Source organism: Meles meles, chromosome 4 (assembly GCF_922984935.1).
Source record: "Meles meles chromosome 4, mMelMel3.1 paternal haplotype, whole genome shotgun sequence".
NCBI classification, from domain to species: Eukaryota; Metazoa; Chordata; class Mammalia; order Carnivora; family Mustelidae; genus Meles; species Meles meles.
In genome coordinates this window covers 152,445,642-152,465,653 of record NC_060069.1, presented here as the reverse complement: position 1 = coordinate 152,465,653, position 20,012 = coordinate 152,445,642, and the positions used below count along the sequence as shown (strand labels likewise).

Here is a 20,012-nt window from a genome sequence, read left to right as displayed (position 1 = left end):
GTCCGTGTGGGCAAAACTCTTTCGCCAACTGCAAAGTGAAAACCATCAGTGGTCATCTCTCCACAGTCCCAAGAAGACTGTCATCAGAGGGACAGTATTTACGTTCAGGGAGCCAGAGAAGATGTGCTGCTAGAAAGCTGGATACAGAGACAATGGGGACAGGCTGCTCCAAGAGCTGGGACAACACCAAAGTGCTCCTTGCTGGGCTCAGCGAAATGAAAGGACAAGGGTTCTCTCTGATCAGAACAAAATCCTCGTGAAAAAGGTAGACAATGAGGCCGTTGTTCATTTTATTCTCCACCATGACCTAGAAGAGATTTCTCTCTAATGACAGATTTAAGACATGTCATTCCCAGCCCCGTCAACCTCTCCTAGGACCCTACATTACAGAGGACTCAGTTACCTGGAAATCCTGAGGATTTTTAGCCTCTGCCCAAACCATCCCAGCCTGTGCGTAGGATACCGCTCTTGACCAAAATCCCTACTCTCCCACCTTCTTGGGAGTCAGTGTAAGGGAGGTTCTTTTTTGTTTTTGTTTTTAAGATTTTATTTATTTATTTGACAGAGATCACAAGTCGGCAGAGAGGCAGGCAGAGAGAGTGGAGAAAGCAGGCTCCCTGCTGAGCAGAGAGCCCCATAGGCCACTCCATCCCAGGACCCTGAGATCATGACCTGAGCCAAAGGCAGAAGCTTTAACCCACTGAGCCACCCAGGTGCCCCAGGGAGGTTCGTTTTGAAATTAGCAGAAGTAGAGGGTAAGAGAGGGGATGTCACTCTGACCCACCTCCCCCTCCCTTCCCTCTGTTGGGTGGAAACTATGGGATTTCTTGACAAGTCTGCGGTGCTCAATTTGTGACTCACTGCTGTTAAAATAGGGCACACGGGGGCGCCTGGGTGGCTCAGCGGGTTAAGCCTCTGCCTTCGGCTCAGGTCAGGATCCCAGGGTCCTGGGATGGAGCCCCGCATCGGGCTCTCGGCTCAGCGGTGAGCCTGCTTCCCTTCTCTCTCTGCCTGCCTCTCTGCCTACTTGTGATCTCTGTCTGTCAAATAAACAAATAAAATCTTTAAATACAATAAAATACGGTGCACGGATGTTTATAGCCGCATAGCCACAGCAGCCAAGAGTGGACACAACCCGGATGCATGAATGAGCAGAACGTGGTCTCTTCATACAATGGAGTATTACTCCGCGGTGAGAAGGCATGGAGTCCTGATACACGCTACAACATGCACAAATCTTGAAGACATGATGCTGAGTGAAAGAAACCAGCCACAAAAGGCTACATAGTATGTGATTCCATTTATATGAACTTTCCAGAATAGGTAAATCCAGACAAAAGGCAGATTGGTATTTGCTGGGGGGCTGGAGGGAGGGAAGGATGAGGAGTGATACCTTAGGGTAGGGGCTTTTATTTTCAGGAGCTGAAACTGTTTTGGAACTAGAATTTGTGATTGCACAGCATGGTGACTATGCCGTATGTCATTGGATGGTACACTTTTTTTTTCCATTTTATTTATTTTTTCAGCGTAACAATATTCATTCTTTTTGCACAACACCCAGTGCTCCATGCAAAACGTGCCCTCCCCATTACCCACCACCTGTTCCCCCAACCTCCCACCCTTGACCCTTCAAAACCCTCAGGTTGCCCCAACCTCCCACCCCTGACCCTTCAAAACCCTCAGGTTGTTTTTCAGAGCCCATAGTCTCTTATGATTCGCCTGGATGGTACACTTTGAGATGGTTAGTTTTACTTTATGGGAATTTCGACTCTGCTGTATGCTTAAAGTTTGTATTCTCCCAATCCGGTATGTCAAACCCTAATGCCTAATGGGATGGTGTTTAGAGGTGGGGCCTTCGGAAGAAATAAGAGAAGGCAACGAGCTCGTTCACAGCGGACATATGAGATGGATATAACACCATCATTTTTATGCTCTGAGTCTGACTGGGACAAAAAAAGAAAAAAATCTTATTCCACTCCACAGCTATAAGCCTCCTGTCCACCAGGGGGAGCTGTCCAAAGGACCCGCCTCCCCAGTCTTCCCATTAGGACTGTTTCCCTACCTTTTTTTTTTTCCCCCTTCTCCCCTGCAGTGGTGTGAAAGGAAAGTAAAACTCCATTGGAACAAAGGATTGCTGGGTGATTTGGTTGATCACTTTTACCACTAGAAGCTCTGCAGCTTTAAATTCTAAATCAGGAGTTGGCAAACTTTTTCTCTAAAAGGCAAGAGAGTATTTTAGGTCTTGTGGACCATACATTATTTACAAAATCAGGCAAATGCCTGCTCCCCGTTTTTGTGAGCCAAAAAGGTTTTTATATTTGAAAGTGATGAATAAAAAACAAAGAATAATATGCAACACATGGAAATGAAATTCAAATTCAAAATTCCGGTGTCTATCAATAAAGTTTTATTGAAACACAGCTCCGTTCATTCGTGATGGATTAGCTATGGATGGCGGCCTGTGAGCTGCAGTGGCAGAGTCGAGCCATCACGGCATGAACCACAATGCCTAAAACATTATCTTGCCCCTAGAGAAAAACTTTGCTGACCCCTGTTCTAAACAAATAATGTGAGTGGTTAAAATCCAACACCAGACTCAGTCTTGCTGTCCTGTATGTCAGTACACTTTTTTATGGGTGTAGGGGACCTCCTGTTTACTCATCTGTAAAATGGGGATGACAGCGCTATCTCATGAAGCTGTTGTGGGGATTAAATGACTTGATACACGAAAAGCAGCTAGAGCAGCCTGTGGCATTTTAACCACTCAGTAGATGTGCACTGTATGTTAATGTATAAAGATGAATTTAAATAAATACAGAAAACAGAGACTTCCCTCCTATTTTATTTTGAAATGTGCTGTAAACTGTTTGAAATGTCCCTTTAATGGCTTCTGGCTTCACCAGTATTGGATGAATGACAAATACTCCTTCATAGAAGGTACAAGTGAAACAGAACTGGAGGGGCATTTTGGATCCTTCCTTCTTCAGAAGGTGTGGTCGCATGAAGACACGTCTCTTTCTCAGTAGAACTGGCCCATATTTCTTGGGAGTGAAGTGTCCAAACCACTGTTCATCCATATTTCCTGGATGATTTGCTCCCTGCGCTCAATCCTTTCTGCCAGCTCTGCAGCCTCTATGGAACTGTAGACAGGATATGAAGTCCTACAGAACCCAGACCGTTCTCCTGGAAAATCGGAGTCAGAGGAATCCTCCTCGTCCTCATCCTCGCTGTCTTCCTCAGCCTTGTCACTTTCTGGCACCAGATGCTCCCTCGCCAGCTGCAGCTCCCTGAAGTCCTTGGTGCAGGACACTTTGATGACCAAGGCGCACAACGTGAGTGCCAGACCGATGCAGATACTGGACACGAACAGCAGCGCGGCTCTCTCTGGGTGGGCTGTGGGGGAAAGGACAAGTCAGGACCCAGGAAGAGCTGTTAGTCTTCACCAATCCAAAGTCCCACAGAAGCAGATGTCTGCCCAAACTGGCAGCTAATGCAGAATGCCAGTCCCAGACGGGATCTTGGAGACCATCCTCGCCTAACTGATCCTGTGCTCTCCTTGGTTAAGGGAGGAAAAAAAAAAAAGATTTTGAGCATATATAGTCAATATAGGTATGCACATGACCTCACATAGCAGGGGGACTCAGAAGCTGGACCCCTGAGTGCAAACTCTGATCTGCTACTCATTAAATGTGTGATTTTTGGCAAGTTACATAACCCCTCTGTGCTCCAGTTTCCCCACCTGTAAAATGGCGCTGATATCACCTTCCTGCTATACAGTTAAGTCCAGTAACACTCTTAGAACTTTCGCTGACACATAGTAAATGCTCAATAAAGCTGTTTACTATTGGGAATAAATTGTGAAAAATTAAAATATTTTAATTAAATATTAAAATATATGTACACATATGAATGTAAGTACTAATAACAATAGATATTAACAAAACTTAATTTCTTTATATTAAAAACTAAATATGAATAAAAGTTCTGGTAGATTTTCCAACATCCAAATGATTGTAGGATAATCATAATATAAATACAAACGATGCTAATTTGTACTACATATTCTTGTCTAAATCTTTAATTGGTTTAATCCTTACATTAACCCTACATAGAAAGGACTATCACTCTCTCCATTTTTTAGTTATGTACCCTTGAGGGGTTAGCATTCCCTCTTTGGGAAATAATAATCCAGCAAACTCCCTCAAAATATAAAGCAGGAGCAGGCAGACTTTCTCTGGAAAGGGCCAGGTACAGAGTACCTTAGGCTCTGTGGGCCATACAGTGTGTGTGGCAACTATTCTACTCTTCCTTTTAGCACAAAAGCCCACAAGAGTCTCTCCGTGGTGGCCCAAGACCTTTAAGGCCCCCTGACCCTCAGATCTCTGGTCTAGAGCCAGCACAAGCTCCAGCTCCAGCTTACCGGGTCCAAATAAGAACTGAGAGGCCATAGCCAGGGTTCCACGACCTGGGGCCCTGCTGCTGTTGGGTGAAAGCACAAAGGAGATTGGGTCCTGGTCCAACAGCACTTACAGATGCAATAATAACTTTCTGTCACAGAACCAAGATTAGAGACCGTGGGAACACAGCAGAATCCACACCTATGTGACAAGGCGGTGCTGATTTCCAGTCGTGCTCCCTGACAGGGGATCGTGTAACTCTGACTTTGGAATGTGTTAGTATCCTTCTATTTCCATGTGGGTTCATCTGGTCGCCCAGGATTCCTTTTGTAGAGAACAATGATGCCTCCGCATCTCAGGAGAAGCTCTGTTTCCTGGCGCATGACCCCAGCTACTCCAGTTACCCCAGATACCCTGTGCCCCAGACAGACCAGAGCAAGCTCTGCCAGAGGGCAGAAGGCAGAAGTAGAGGCAAGCGATGTAAATATTAGGGCACCAAAGGCATGCCTGCCAGCCGATGCGGGGTTCCCACGAGCAGATGTCGGTGAAACACTAGTTAGGTGAAGTGAGAGTCAGCTTCTGAGCAAGGTTGTCTAGATGAGGCTCCTTGGGCACAGTCTGCTGGGGTCCAATGGCTAAGCCAGCTAATAAACTGCTTTCTTAAAACCTCCAACAGATACACACACACACACACAACTTCCTGTTTCTCTAATTTCAGACTTTATCTATGGGCGTCTTCAAACCCATGATCTAGATCCTAGAATGATCAAGGTCTACATGATTGGGATAAGAATAAAGTCCACACATGCCTAAAACGATGTCCCAACCTCACTGTTGGGGATGGGTTCATAGATCGGTTAAATGGCCAAAAAAGAAACCATTCATCAGGGACCCCTGGACATTCTCACGTCCATTCTGCCAATCCCTGTGTTCCAACATCCCAGGACAAGACCCTTGGTTTTGGTTTCCAGCTGACTTGTCCCCTGTGTGTATGGGAGTGTCAAGGTGTCAAAGCCACTTGCAGCTTGATCTCGGGGAATGTCCTTTTGGAGTCACCCAATCTACTGAGTATAGAGCAGAATTTTCTAGAAGCTGCCCACTCACTCTCAGCTCCAGCTGCTCCTGCTGCTGGCTGGCTTCTCCTTCAAACAGGCCTCCTCCCTGTGCCTTCTGGGGATGGATGTGCCTAAGCAACCCTCAATAAAACCAAATAAAGGCCACAACATCCTTACATTTCTTTAAAATTGGGGACCTAGAAATAGCAAATATGAGGTGGTAATAAGGAGCCGGACAGCTCATGACACCCCATGAAGATTCCTCATCTGCTCATTCGTCAATTACTAACTGAGCATGTGTCCTGCGCCAGCCTCTCCTGGGCCCTGGGGCATGACAAGAGAACAAACACCTGCTCCTATGATGCTTAAGGTCCAGCGGAGAGACGGGTGTTAGGGAATAAATCCCTCATATGATTTCCGGGAGTAATGAGTGTGCAAAATGGTAGACAAGGATGGAGGGGAGTAATTCAGGTAACATCCATCTTTCACCGTCCTGAAGGGCAATCCTCCTGCTCGGAGAAACCAGAGCAAAGGTCTCGTATCTGTTGAATTCAATCATGACGCAGCTGATATCCATGCTGTGGCCTCAGGCAAATAGCTCAGCTCCTCTGATCCTTCGCTTCCCTGTGTGCAGGATGGGGGATCAGAGTCCTCTCATTCAGGGTCTTTGCTATGGACTAAATTGTGTTCCCCCTCCCCCCCGCCAGACTCATGTGTTGGAGGCTTATCCCAAAATATTTGGTGATAGGACTTATAAGGAAGTAATTAAGGTTGAATGAGGTCATAAAGGGTGGGGACTTAATCCAACAGGATCCGTGTCTTTATAAGAAGGGATGCCAGAGAACATTCTCTTTTTCTCTCTCCCTCTTACTCTCCTTTCCTCCCTCCCCTCCTTCCTCCTTCTCTCTTCCTCTCTCTCTCCCTTCCTCCCTCAATCTCTCTCTCTCTCTCTCTTTCTCCCTCTCATTTGAGAAGGCAGCTGTCTCTAAGCCAAGAAGAGAACTCTCACCAGAAATGGACTCTGCTAGTACCTTGACCTTCACTACCAGCCTCCAGAACTGTGAGAAAATGAATTTCGGCTGTTGAAGCTACCAGATACCAGCCTACAGTGTCTTGTCATGACGGCCGGAGCTGACCAACCCAGCTGTCGAGAGGAAGTGATGAGGCCCATCATGGCCACGGACCAGCGAGCAAAGTCATCATTGCCTCCAGTTAATCGTTATTTCCCTGAAGGATTTTCATGATGCTTTTCCTCCAGGGAGCCCTCCAGGGACTTTGAAAATATGGGGATATTTTCGACAATAAAAATGCTTACATCTCTTAACTCTGACAACTGTGGCACCAAAGCTCTTGGGCCTCCATGGCTGGGGGACCAGGGTATTCATGGGGGTTGGGAGGAGCCCTGTTAGAAAGAGCAGTGGGATTGGGAGATGCAGAGTCTGGCAGAAAGAGAGCAGGTATGGGGGAACCAGAAGAACAGAACATTAACAATAGTTATGTTTAAGCTTTGAGACTAGGTGTGAGTCCTATTTTTTGGTTCTTTCCTGTGTTTTCCACTTCACGCACATTCTACTTTTATAGGTAAGGGAGGGAAAGACCTCATCCACGTTATTAGGAAAAGCAAGATGTGGAAGTGGGAAGGTGGTTTGGAGAGAGAAGATTCTAAGAGGAAACTAACAAGGACACAATGAACATTCGGGAGGACGATGGATGCAGGAAGACGATGGAACACGAGGGACCCATACAGAATCCCAAGACTGTCCTCTGTTTCTCCTGTGTTGGGTTGTTTCCTTCCGGCTTTATTTTTGTCTGAGGAAGGCTTACTTGAAAGAACCCCAGCCCCGGCAGGTCTTGAAGAGTAACGCCGTCATGCCGTATATTAATACGAATTTTACCAAAGGCCTCAGAGATCTGGGCCTTCCTGAACAGTCAGGGGGGCACTGCTGATACTTGCAGAGTCGATATTTCAAAATACGGTCTACATAAGGTGAGCAGACAGGGGTGATGAAAGACGACAGGCACCATCCCCTCCCTGATGAGAGTTTCGGCTCTGCCAGGTAGGGAGGGCTGAGTCTGACTGATCCTCGAGGGGAAGATTATCAGGGAGAACTTGGCAACTGTGAGAAGGAACAAGGGATGACTCAGGAAGGGACTCTGTCTTCACAGGGCTTGACCTGTTTTCTTTACTAGGTGATCCTTTAACTCCATTTTCTTCCAGCCAGGGGTGGGATTCACTAATCCTCTGCCCTTCCCATATTTTAGAGCTGGGGAATGCGTATTCCTCGGGTTCCTACTTTTCAAAACGGAAAATACTCATGGAGCCCAACTCCTGAACGGTGTGACTTTATCTGTTCACGTCCTCCCCACATGGTTCTCTTGTGGGTAGCCTGGATGGAGCTGCACCTGAAGCCAAGCCTCTGTGTGTCCAAATCATAGCAAGACAGGTGCTGAGCCAGACTTAAAGTCATTTTTCTTCAGCTGAGTGTTGTAATAAAACATCGCATCTGTTAGTTGGACTTCAGTAAAGCCGTTAGCATTCTAGGAAGCTTCGATTCATTGACCTACCTCTGATGTAAGCAAATGCTGCCAGAGAGTTGCTAACAATAATGCCGTCTTTCCTCAGAACGCTCGGTTTGCTTGGGTCAAAGTTTATACCTGTTTCATAAAAAATTCAAAACCGATTAATCATAGCTGTTCACAGTATGCCTTCTGCTCCCAACCCAGGACTGCCATAATAAATAAAAAGTCATAGAAATCAAATAAATGGGCCTCTGACTGAATTATAGAAGAGCAAGCCAGGAGGAGCATTTACCAACTAGTCTCTGAAAATATTAAGTGATAAGAGGGATTTAGAAATTCTAAAATGTGCTGGTTCCAACTTCAGGTGCCACTCATCCGCCCCCGTCCAGAAGGGGACAAATGGATTTTCCCATTCATCATGCCTCTGGGAGGCTTAATAATGGCTTATCTAATCACAGAGCTGCTGTCTGGGCTGTTGACCATAGATAAGAAGGGAGGGAGGTTATGGAGGGAGATTGTGTGGGGCTACTTTTTTGGAAATGATAGCAAAATGCAGGGCAGGTCTGGTTTCAGATGCCTGGTTACACTGTTGTGATAGAGCTTAGGGAGCTCGTGATGCATAGCCTCAGAGCCAGGACCCTACGGGATGTCAGACTGGTCGGAGGAAGGGTGGCACAGAGTTCTCAGGTCTCCACTGCGGGGGGACCAGGATACAATGGGGTCCAGGGGAGCCCTGTTAGAGCAGTAGGGTTGGGAGATGCAGAGCCTGGCAGAGAGAGAGCAGGTATGGGGAAACCAGAAGAGCAGAACATTAACAATTCTTATGTTTAAGTTTTGAGCCTACGGGCAAGTTCTTTTTCTTGCTACCTTCCTGTTTTCCACGTCAGGCATACTTGACTTTTATACTTAGGAGCGAAAGACCTCATAAATATAATAATAAAAGTAATGCAAAACAAACTCTTTTTGTTTGTTTTGTGTGATATAACACACAAAGTATAATATCTTAGATGTTCTACAGAAACTTTGCAGTTTCCATCAGAAGTCCCAAGAATCTGATTCCATTTTAGATTTGATAAGAAAATGAAAATGTTCATCCCCCTCCTACTCACAACAGCCCAGTGAGAACCCAAGGGAAGAGGGGGCATGTGTTGGAAACCCTCGGGTCCAGCTTGGTTCCTGGTTGGGGTCATCTTTCCAGCAAGCTCATCATAGGATCCAGGAACCCCAAATTTGTTTCTGAGCTGATCTCTTTTTTCAAGTGATATTTCACTTGAGAAATAAGAGGGGAATGGAAGGAAGATTTATTCCACTTATAATTTGTAAAACAAAACACGATGTTGGCCATCATTTGCAATCCACTGCGACAACGTTGCCATTGTCAGAGCTGGTACCTCCAGCTCGCCTCCTGACATACCCTTTCATTCCAACCAGTGTGCAACCGACTATGGTCACGTGGGGCTGTTTACCTTTACTTAAAGAGAAATGCTGGTAGTAAGCCATAAAAATTACCATATTCACCATCTTTCTGCTTCGAAGAAGGTTTTACGTTAGCGACGGCTGGATCAATCGCTGAGAGTATGTTCTTGGGAACTAAAAACCAGAAAAGAAATATTTTTAAAACTTTGTACATTTCCTATAATTTTTTAGCTGCCATGTGGATAATTTACCCAAAAAATCTATTTTCAAATCAGCACATAAATTACTCACTCTGCTTGTCAGAGACACTCACACACCTATACCAATGGTACCGATGTGACCATCAAATGTCCTATAAAGGTAACATGTTGGGGAACAAGTAAACAAACTATGGTATATCTACCCAACAGAATAATTAGTCATAACAAAAAACAAAGTCCTAAGACCTGCTACAACCTGGGTGGGCCTCAAAAACCTGATGACCAGCGAAAGGAGCCAGACACAAACGACGACACAGGGTATGATCCCGTTAATAGGAAATATCCAGAACAGGTGAATGCACAAAGACAGAAAGTAAGTTCTATTACCTTACCTTACCCAGGATTGGGGGGGAGATGGGGGCTGACTACATACGGGTGTCAGGGAACTTTGGGGATCATGGACGTGTTTTAAAATTGGAGCATGGTGATCGTCGTGTGGCTAGCTCTGTAAATTTTCTAGAACTCCTTGAACTGTTTTTGCTTAAGATGGGTGAATCTTAGAGCATGGAAATCACACCTCAATAACACTGCTAACTTTGGGGACACCCAGGTGGCACAGCTGATGGGGTGCCTGACTCTTGGTTTGGGCTCAGGTTATGATCTCAGGGTCATGAGATCGAGCCCCCATTGGGGTCGGAGCTTGGGATTCATTCCCCCTCTGGTCTTCCCACCTCACTCATGCTCTCTTTCTCTCTCTCTCTCTAAAAAAAAAAAAATTAAAAACAACAACACTGTAACTCTGAACATGAGCTTCCCTTTGATGTAGTGAAACAAAACGTCTGTAATTGACTCAGAATCCACCACAGAACTCCTCTCCCGGTTCCAACCCTGCTTTTCACCTACGGCTCTGAGTCCTTGCCTCCTTAATGAGCCTCAAGGGAATTCTAAGACTGCATGCAAGAACGAAAGAATCATGCTCTAAGTATTTTAAGGGCAACAGGAAAATGAGAGGAGAGCAGTGTAACAGATTGTGTTGGAAGATAGAGATTCTGCAGAACTGACCCTCAGAATAAACCATCCCATCTCAAGATGCCCCAGGGAAAGCGGACAGGATGGTAGCACGCAGAGGGCCAAGCAAGAATTCTGAAGGCCAAGAGCACCGCAGCCGGCCAGGAGAAGGGAGAGGAAACCAAATATTTTCGCTGCAGAATATTGCTTGTTTTTGTTTGTTCTTGGGCTCAGCTGGTATCTGGGAGAAGTGGCAACAGGAAGCAGAAGTGAGCCAACATAAACTGTGCAAGGCCAACTGCACTGATTTTTTTTTTTTTTTTAAGAGCTGGTAAGACATCTTCTGCAGCAAGAAAACCTCATTCTCTTTCTCAAAGTGTTTAACTAAATTCTTTTAGGGATGTCCCAGGACCGACAACCAGAGAGCATTCCTCAATTGTGCTTTTTCCGTGCGCAGGACACCCTGGCGCCTTCGTGCCCATTGGCAGTGAGAGTCACATCCAGGGCTGTAAGGTGACAATGACAGGAGGCAGCGGAAGCTGTCCAAGGACCCTGAGGAGGGCCCCTCGGCTGATGGCGGGCACACCGCTGATTCTGGGAGCAGAGGAGCGCCCCAGAGAGCTGAACCGTGTTGCGACAAAATGCTTTCTGATGAAACGGCCTCTTGGTCATGCTGCACCCTGAGAAGTTTGCCCCTGATTCCTTGGCAGGAGTAAGTCCTCCCTACCAGGAGTGGCATGTCTTGGACATCTGTGTCTTGGCTTGTTGTCAAGACACAGCCTGAGCCAGGGGGCTCACTGCAAATGCTAGAGGTTTTACGGTTTGGGAAGGAGGAAGAACTCAGACAGGAAGGGCAGTCTAGACAAGCTTTGCAGAATAACCAGGCTCTTATACGACATTAAACTGCCGTGTGTGACACAGGCTCACATCAGGAAACTTGCCCTTTTCCTACATGAAAATGGCCCTGCTAGTGGGAGACTCTTTAGCAGCTTGAAAATAACAGGTGTCAGTGCACCTGTCGGATTCTTGCATGTCCTTGTTTCAAGAATGAAGATGGCGCTAGGGTGTGACTTACATACGGCTGCCCTTTAGATGCATCTGTAAAAACACCAGCACACCATTCTTCACGGAGCTCTTAACACATCAGACCCTGGGCTCATGGTTAAACAGGGCGTCTTGTGCAGGGTCCCCGGTGCCCGGGAAGATGTGTATCATTCCCATTCCTGCAGATGGGACAGCTGAGGCTCCGAGATGACCGTCCCCTCGGAAGGGGCAGTGTCCCAATGCCTGGTCTTGTGCACAGGTGCCCTTGATCTTTCCCTGATGCTGCGCTGTCCAGGGGACCCTCAGCCTCTGGAAGCTGGATAAAGGATTATAAAGATGGCAAAGTGATTTCCGCTTGGACAATCCCTGTGAGTGTGTTTAGGGAAAACCACAAAACACAATTTGCTAATTTTGGGCAGGGCACCCACTTCTGACTTCTTTTTTTTTTTTTTTTCCTCCTGAATAAATCTTCTGGGTCAAGCTTGGGTCAGTGCAGACTTTAAGAAAGAAGTCTCCAGAAGTCGAACTTAGGGCTCAAAAAGATTCTGCGTGTCAGAGACAAACACGATATCGCTACTTAACTTGCCCTCCTTCTCAGTAGGAGCCCAGACTACACGAGCGCCTGTAAATCCAGGCACACCCCTATCTTGCTGTCCCCAAACCCTGCATCACCTACTCCTCCAGTCCCTAATTCTAGCATCTTCTGTCCCTCCTGTCCCCCAATCTTGGTACCTCCCTTTCCTCCTGCCCCCAATCCTAGTACCCCCCCCCTTCCCCACTGCCCCCAAATCCTGGCACTTACTCCCCTTGCCCCTAATCTTGGTGCCACCATCCCACCTGTCCCCAAATCCTGGCACCTGCCTGCCTGCCCCAGCTTCTGGGAGGAGCTGTGCGGGCCCTAGGCGGAGGTCCACACGTCTCTCTTGCGCCTCTCAGGCATTATCGGCGTGGGATTGCTGGCTGCGCCTCTGTCCCGGTGACCCTTGAGTGCTAGTGGCTCTGGACACGGAGTCCTCCCTGCACATGAGAGGGAGAGGGTGGGCTGAGTTTTCCAGGTCTGGCTTATCCTATGAGGAGGAAAATCTGAAATCCAGCATGATCAAGACGTGAGGCTAATGGTTAAACTTGGAAGGAACACAGAGGGGAGGACCTCATTTAGCAACGCACTAACGAATACTGGAGGAAGGCATCCCAGCCCCATCCAAGTGCTCTGTGCTGAGTGGTCGGACATTAGCCAGATGTGCTGAGAGCAGAAGGCTTGCAGCCTGAAACATACCCCAGGGCTCCACAGAGAGGTGAAATTCTTTGCCCAGCCTCAGCCCCGCAGGGAAAGAGAGCCCCGACTAAAGGAAGCTCTATAAAATAGGGAGGAGTGTTCTTTTTAAAATGCAAATTGATTATGTCCCCTGAGACAACTTGCCAGGGGCTCCCCGCCCTCGGTAAAAGCCTCGCCTAATCTCTTCATCCCCCAGGTCTCTCCAGTCCTTACTGCGGTGCTCACCTCCCCCCTTTGCCTGTGCTGTTCCTGCTGCCTGCCCTTCCCTCCTCCCACCTCCAGTTTGCTGCCTCCTACACAACTGGTCTCACTTGCCTCTCATGCCACCTCCCCCAGGAAGCCCTCCTGGTCCCTCAAGTCTCCAAGCAGAGATCATACTGCTCACTGTCGTTTCCCTACCCCCTGGCAAGGGGTGCAGTCAGGGTTCCTAAGGGTGAGGCATCTCTGGCCCACTGCCTGGGTCACGTTGGAGAGAAATGAGGGCCCAGGGCTAGATGTTCAGTACTTGTCCCTAATGCCCCTCTTCCCTCCCCTTCGTGGAGTGGGGTGTCCTGTCCCCTGCGTGGGCCCAGCAAGACCGCTGGGTAGAAGAGCAAATCTGGGTGAGACGCCGCAGTAGGAAGCAGGGCATTAGAACAGACGTCTCTGGGGTGATCTTTCCTGAGCCTCTTATGTAAGGGCATCTTGACTTGGGGGTTTGGCCGGCCCCCTCCCTAGGAAGCCATGTCTATAATCACATCACGTGGTCTCTGCCCAGGGCTGATCAAGGGAGGAGGGCTCCCTGACCCCAGCGGGGCCAATTAAATATCTTTTTGTTAGAAATTTGGAATTAAGATTTCAGGCTGCAGGTTTCCATAATCGTTGGAAACAGGACATAAAAATCTCTGAGGCTGTGGGGGTGGCCATGTGCCATCCAGCAGGCTCACAGGGAGGCTGGGTGCGGGAGGAGAGAGATCGAGAGTAAGAGAGAGAAGAAGGAAGCCGAAGTGCCAGGAGAAGCAGAGAAGATGGATGCCAGAGGTTTACCATGACCTTGGAGCTTCAGGCTGAAGCCTTGCTTCCATGCTCTGGCTCCCATGGCCCGACACCTACACTCCTGCACCTCCTTTTGGCTTAAACCAGCTCACCCTGGCTCCTCCACTCACATCCAGAGAGTGCTAAGACTGATTCGCTTAGAAATGAATTATTGACATCCTCGGACTTCGCATCAACTTCCACATCGGTTGGGAGACATTTTTTAAAAATGCAAAACCCTGCATTCCCATTTGGCGACCTATAAAATATTCAGACATTACAAATCATTTTTTAATGATTCAGGTTGCAGAGTAGAGAGCCATCTGGCGGGGGTGGAGGAGAGTATTTTTTTTTTTAAAGATTTTATTTATTTGACAGACAGAGATTATAAGTAGGCAAGAGAGGCAGGCAGAGAGAGAGAGAGGAGGAAGCAGGCTCCTTGCTGAGCAGAGAGCCCGATGCAGGGCTCAATCCCAGGACCCTGGGATCATGACCTGATCCGAAAGCAGAGGCTTTAACCCACTGAGCCACCCAGGCGCCCCTAAGGGGGAGAGTATATTTTTTAAATGCCAACCACTTAGAAGGTGATCAGAAAGCATCTACGGCCGGGGGGGGGGGGTGTGGATAGGCACAAACTTGCCTCACAGTCCCAGGCACCCCCTCCTTTGGAATAAGTCCTGGGGGCCACCCTGCTGGACAAAGGGGCATTGTCCTAGGGAGATGGGAGGACACTGTCAACGCCCCATTTCCTCCACAGCCCCACATCCAAAACTAAGTTGCAAGCCTTCTTCCTGACCTCAGCCTTCAGTCCTCTACTGACTCTTTCAAGTTCTTCCCTCTGCCATTCTCGACCTCACCCAGAAACCCTCCACTGACCCTCCCACTCTCCTAAAGCCCATCCTATCTGCAGCTCGGAGTCCTCTTTCCACCACTGTAATCACTCAGTTGGGAGCACCCCGACTCTCTCCCTTCTTTGTCATTGACCAGTGAGCCTAGAGGACCCCTCAAGCCACTGGCTGCACTGGAAAGAACCACAGCAGCAGGCAGACCCGTGTCCCCTAGAACTCTGGCAGTAGCCTCTGCCCCCCCCCCCACCCCCGCAGCCCTTCCTTTATACCTTCTCTTGTCTTCTCAAACCCCCTTCCCTTCCGGGTCCTCACGGCTGATGACCTCATCTCATGCCAGAGAAGACAGGCCCCGAGACTGAACAGCAAACCCCCCACCCACTCCCAGAGCCTCCCGTCACAAGGGAAACATCCCTCATCCCCGTCCCTCTGCCTCCTCTGGGCGCCCCCAGTCTTTCCCCCAGGCAGGTGTTCTCAGCGTCTCTTGCATTGTCCCGCCTTCTAAACCCTTCTCAAATGCATCTGGATTTTACTCGCTCTTGTTCCAGCTGGTGCCCACTCCCCAACCCACGCCCCACAGACTGGTCTCTTAAAAGTCCAGTCATCACGGCAGTCTGAGTCCCCCACTGCGAGCCCTCCATTCGGCACCTTCCCCCAGGACCCCACAGGACCGGGGTCCTGGCCGCCCTTGGGCGATTTCACGCCACCTTGACGTCACCAGCTCCGCCCCTCCCCCTACTCAGGACTTAGCACAGGCTGCCTGGATTCCCCTGGCGGATTTACCTGCTCGTTTGCTTAGTGGCCCTCTCTCGCCCTCAACGGATAATGCCAAGGACAAGAACCATGCCCCCCTCCCTTTTTTAAACTACCCCGTTCTTGGCACCGGGCACCACGGACTCAGCGTCCTCAGTGCGCTGAATGAATGGGCGGGGGAGAAGCAGCTTGAACCGGAGCAGGACCTCGAGGCCCCAAGAGCCCACCTTCTCTCCACTAAGAAGAGCCTCCACTCTGGGAGCTGTTTGCTCCTTCTTGAAGGCACAGCAGGAAATTCACTTCGTTTGCAGGCTATCCTCCTTCAACACTTCGCTGGAGAGGCAGGACGCTCCTAGAACTTCAGGGTGCTCTGTGAGGCTTCTTGGGGGAACCCCAGAGCTGCTCCGGCATGGGAGCAGAATAAAGGCTGAGAGGGGAAGTCACATCACGCTTCCTGCCGTGATCGTGTGGCTGCCGTTAGCTTGGAAATGCATTCATGCCGCCACCTTATTGTACCAGTTATGGCCTTGACACCACAGAGGACATGTTTAGCTCAGGGTATAAAAGATTGGGGAATGCACTGGAATATTATTAGATCACAAAAAGGATTATTAGATCACCAGCATGGATGAGCCTTGCAAACACGCTAGGTAAAGAGGCATCAATCACGAAAAACAAAACAAAACAATAAAGAAAACCCTTACATCCTGCACGATGCCATTTATATGAGAGGTACAAGAGGCAAATCCATCGAGACAGAAAGTAGATCGGTGGTGGCCTGGGGTGGGGCGGTGGGGGTGCGTTGGGGGGTGACAGTTAAGGGGGCAGAGTTTCTTGGGGGGATGATGAGAATGTTCATAAGTTAATTGTGGCGATAGTTGCATGATTCTGTGAACAAAATTAAATCCCGCAAATAAACTAAAATTCTAAAACCACTGATTTGTGTGCCTTAGGAGGTGAACCGGATGACCTGTGAGTTATATCTCATCCAAGCTGTTACACAAAGAACAAGGTGGGGATATCTGGAGGGAGAAGGGCTTTCCAGGAGCACACACATCGGGTGTTTCAGATACGGCTCTCTTTGCACTCCCTTGGCTCCCACGATCATTGCAAAACGAACGGTCCCCATGTCAGGATGACAAACCAGAAATCCACCATACCCTCCGAGAATCATTACTGCCCTTTCACTTTCAGGCAGCTCTGTAAAATTGGACTCTAACGGACCAGGCGCTGCATTTTCTCGTTTGAAGATGCTGGGAAAACCAAGGCTGCTGTCCTGTAACACTTTTAATTGTTTTCGGGCGAGCATTTGATCTGTTGACTCACCGCCGTGGGTATGCAGATGATATGGCTGTTGGCGGCATAGGGAGTTAGTCATTTAGAGCCTAAAACCAAGACTGCAAGGTTAAGCGGGAGCCAAACAATACTTCTGCGAGCTTGCGTCACAGACCCATAAATTTCAGAGCCTCCGAAGCGCCCAGATCAAAATCACTCTTCTCCCAGGGGCTTGTACTTTCCGTCCCCTTCCCATTTGTTGCCGATCTGACCGCTAAAAGTGCTTTCAGAACGAACTGTGACCAAAGAACTTGTACTGCTTATTTAATGTGAACATCCGAGACAGGAACAAAGGATGAAAAAAATCACTCTGGAATATCTGGGGTGACAACAGGAGTAACGTCGTTTGGTTTGTTGCACGAAAATGCCTTTTCCCACGATCACCACCTCCTGAAGAGGCGGGTCTTGGAGCGGGTTGTGGGGGAGGCGTGTATATTCTTACCACAGGCATAGCTGACAGTGAGGTATTTTTTCACTCCTGGTGGACACGGGCTCCCGAAATGGTGATCGTTGACCATGATTTTGCATCTCTGCTTCCCGTAGCACCTCCCGGATAATGCTTGCAAAGCCCAGTAAGACAGGCAGTCTGAAAGGCAGGGAACGCCAACGAGAATTTCAGGTCACATCCGTATCTGGCTAACTACGGGGCTTTTGCTCTTTTCTGTTAAGGAAATACACTGAGCTGGATTTCAAGTTCATGGAGATAGTTTCTCAGAAAATTTTCTGTCTCATTAATGTCCCCAGGAGGCTTTACCATATGAGTCATATGGGCTAAGTCCTATATAGGCAGAGCGGGCTTCTGGACACGTGCTAGCAGGGCCGTGAGCTTGCTGTGACGCTCTGGTCTTACCGTCTTGAAATTCTTACATATTTTTGAGCAAGGGGTCCCACATTTTCATTTTGCACCAATCCCGCAAATAATGTAACTGGCCTTGTACACGGAACATGCAAAATATGTAAAACGCTGAATGAAGACTATTTCTTGGGGCGCCTGGGTGGCTCAGTGGGTTAAGCCGCTGCCTTCGGCTCAGCTCACGATTTCAGGGTCCTGGGATAGGGTCCTGCATTGGGCTCTCTGCTCAGCGGGAAGCCTGCTTCCCTCCTCTCTCTCTGCCTGCCTCTCTGTCTACTTGTGATCTCTCTCTTTGTCAAATAAATAAATAAAATCTTAAAAAAAAAAGACTATTTCTTTTATGCCCCTTACCATGCCTTGAGATACTTCGTTTGCCTTTTTTTTTTTTTTTTTTTTGAGAGAGTGGGCAGGGAGGTGGTACAGAGGGAGAGGAAGAAAGAGAGTCTCTTTTTTTTAAAGATTTTTTTTTAAATTTATTAGAGACAAAGCATGTGCAAGGGGAGGAGCCAAGGGAGAGGGAGAAACAGGTTTCCCGCTGAGCCAAGAGCCTGATGCCTGGCTCGATCCCAGGGCCCGGGGATCATGACCTGAGTTCAGAAGCAGATGCTAAACTGACTGAGCCACCCAGGTGCCCTGAGGAAGAGAGAGAATCTTAAGCAGGATCCACACTCAGAGCGGAGCTGGATGTGGGGCTTGATTTCAAGACCCTGAGATCTAGACCTGAAATCAAGAGTCAGACCCTTAACCGACAGAGCCCCCCAGGTGCCCCTATTTCTCTACTTTGAGAATGCATCTCCCCTGGGTGAACACAAGCTCCTGGAGGGCAGTGACTCTTTCTGTCTTGTTTGTCATCAATGCCCATATCCTGGCCCAGTATAGAAACCCAGTAAATGACTAATGAATGGATGAATGAAATGGACTAAATAAACTTGTGGATAGGTTTTTCAGCACCTGGCACAACGCCAACACAATTAGTAAATATGAATTTCACACGTACAGAGGTGCGGTGCAGAGGCGCTAAGTGCTGTAAGGAAAAACAAGTCAGAGGAAGTCTACCTTGCTTTCACAGAGCGTGCTGGAGCTGGAGACAAAACCCACACGTACGACCTGATGTCCAGCCACATGAAACAGGGCGTGAGTCTCGGCAGTGCATGGCCAGGACGAGGGGTGCTAGGGTCAGAGTTGGGAGAGATGAGTGTGGACCTTCACGGTCAGGACGGGCTTGCTGGGGTTCGAGAGACTTGGAGAAGTTGCATAATTGGGTAGAAGCGAGCAAGACAGAAAGGCATAAACACCCAAGTAGCGTCACTTAAGGGGAGTCCAGGGGGCTGACCGTGAGCTGGAATAGTGGGGTGTGGACCGGGAAGCCACAGAGAACGAGCAGGGAAAAGGAACCTGGAGAGAGACTGAGTTTGCCTGTGAATGCTTAGCCAAAGACAGACTTTATTCTGCTAGCAACGTGCAGCCTAGAGAAATGGCCTCATGCTATTGTCCTTTAGGGACAGTGTACGGGAGGCCCTGGGAGAGAAAGGGAACCAAACTCAGCTTGGAAGCAATTCCAATAATACATACAGGGTGGGGTGCCCGGGCGCTCAGTTGGTTGAGTATCGGACTCTTGGTTTTTGGCTCTGGTCGTGATCTCTGAGTCATAAGATTGAGCCCCGGTGTGGGGCTCCTTGCTCAGCGGGGAGTCTGCCGGAGAGTCTCTCTGTCCTTCTCCCTCTGCCCCTACCCCACCAAGTAAATAAATAGATAAATAAAATCTTTAAAAAATAATACACACTGAGAGGAATTAAGAACTTGGAGAGCAGAGAACAGAAGAGAGAATTTTAGAGACCTTACAAAGTTCGGTTCACTTACAACAACAGCTAACAAGAAAGGCTGTTCTCAACACTTGTCTGTCAACTGATGGGGTGTCCCCAACGCTTTGCTGGGATACAGGTTGTTCATCATATATGTAATATGTTACAATAAGTTATATATAATAGTTTGCTTATATAATATATAAATCAGGGAAATACAGATTAATACCATGATGAAAATAATATTTTGCACTTTCTAGATCAGCAAAACTTAAGACTGACTATCCCAAGTGCTGAAGAAACTACAGATCAATGGAACTCTTGAGCACAGCTGGGAGAGAGTAAACTGAGGAGCAGACACCGGCATCTTTTAAGTTGACACATTTCACATCCTTGGACTCAGCACTTTCATTTCCAAAAGTCTATAGGCTCACCTAGCCTTTCCCTAAACCCTTCAGAATGCACGGTCAAGAGATCTGAGAATGGGATGTACA

The 20,012-nt window shown here is 48.2% G+C and overlaps 1 protein-coding gene across 5 annotated transcripts in view; it reads right to left on the bottom strand.

The window, feature by feature from the left end:
* Nucleotides 1–2,824: 2,824 nt before the first annotated feature.
* EVA1C (eva-1 homolog C) overlaps nt 2,825–20,012 on the bottom strand; it is a 69,566-nt gene continuing 52,378 nt past the window's right edge. For 2 of the 5 annotated variants that reach the window (XM_046002274.1, XM_046002278.1), the window contains 4 exons: nt 17,306–17,449; nt 9,482–9,562; nt 8,018–8,107; nt 2,825–3,393 (listed from right to left, as the gene is read on the bottom strand). In XM_046002274.1, coding sequence (XP_045858230.1) covers nt 3,020–3,393; nt 8,018–8,107; nt 9,482–9,562; nt 17,306–17,449 — 689 coding nt within the window. In that variant the 3' untranslated portion in view covers nt 2,825–3,019. The remainder of the gene's footprint in view (nt 3,394–8,017; nt 8,108–9,481; nt 9,563–17,305; nt 17,450–20,012) is intronic. The other 3 variants (XM_046002275.1, XM_046002277.1, XM_046002276.1) reach the window with 3 other exon arrangements.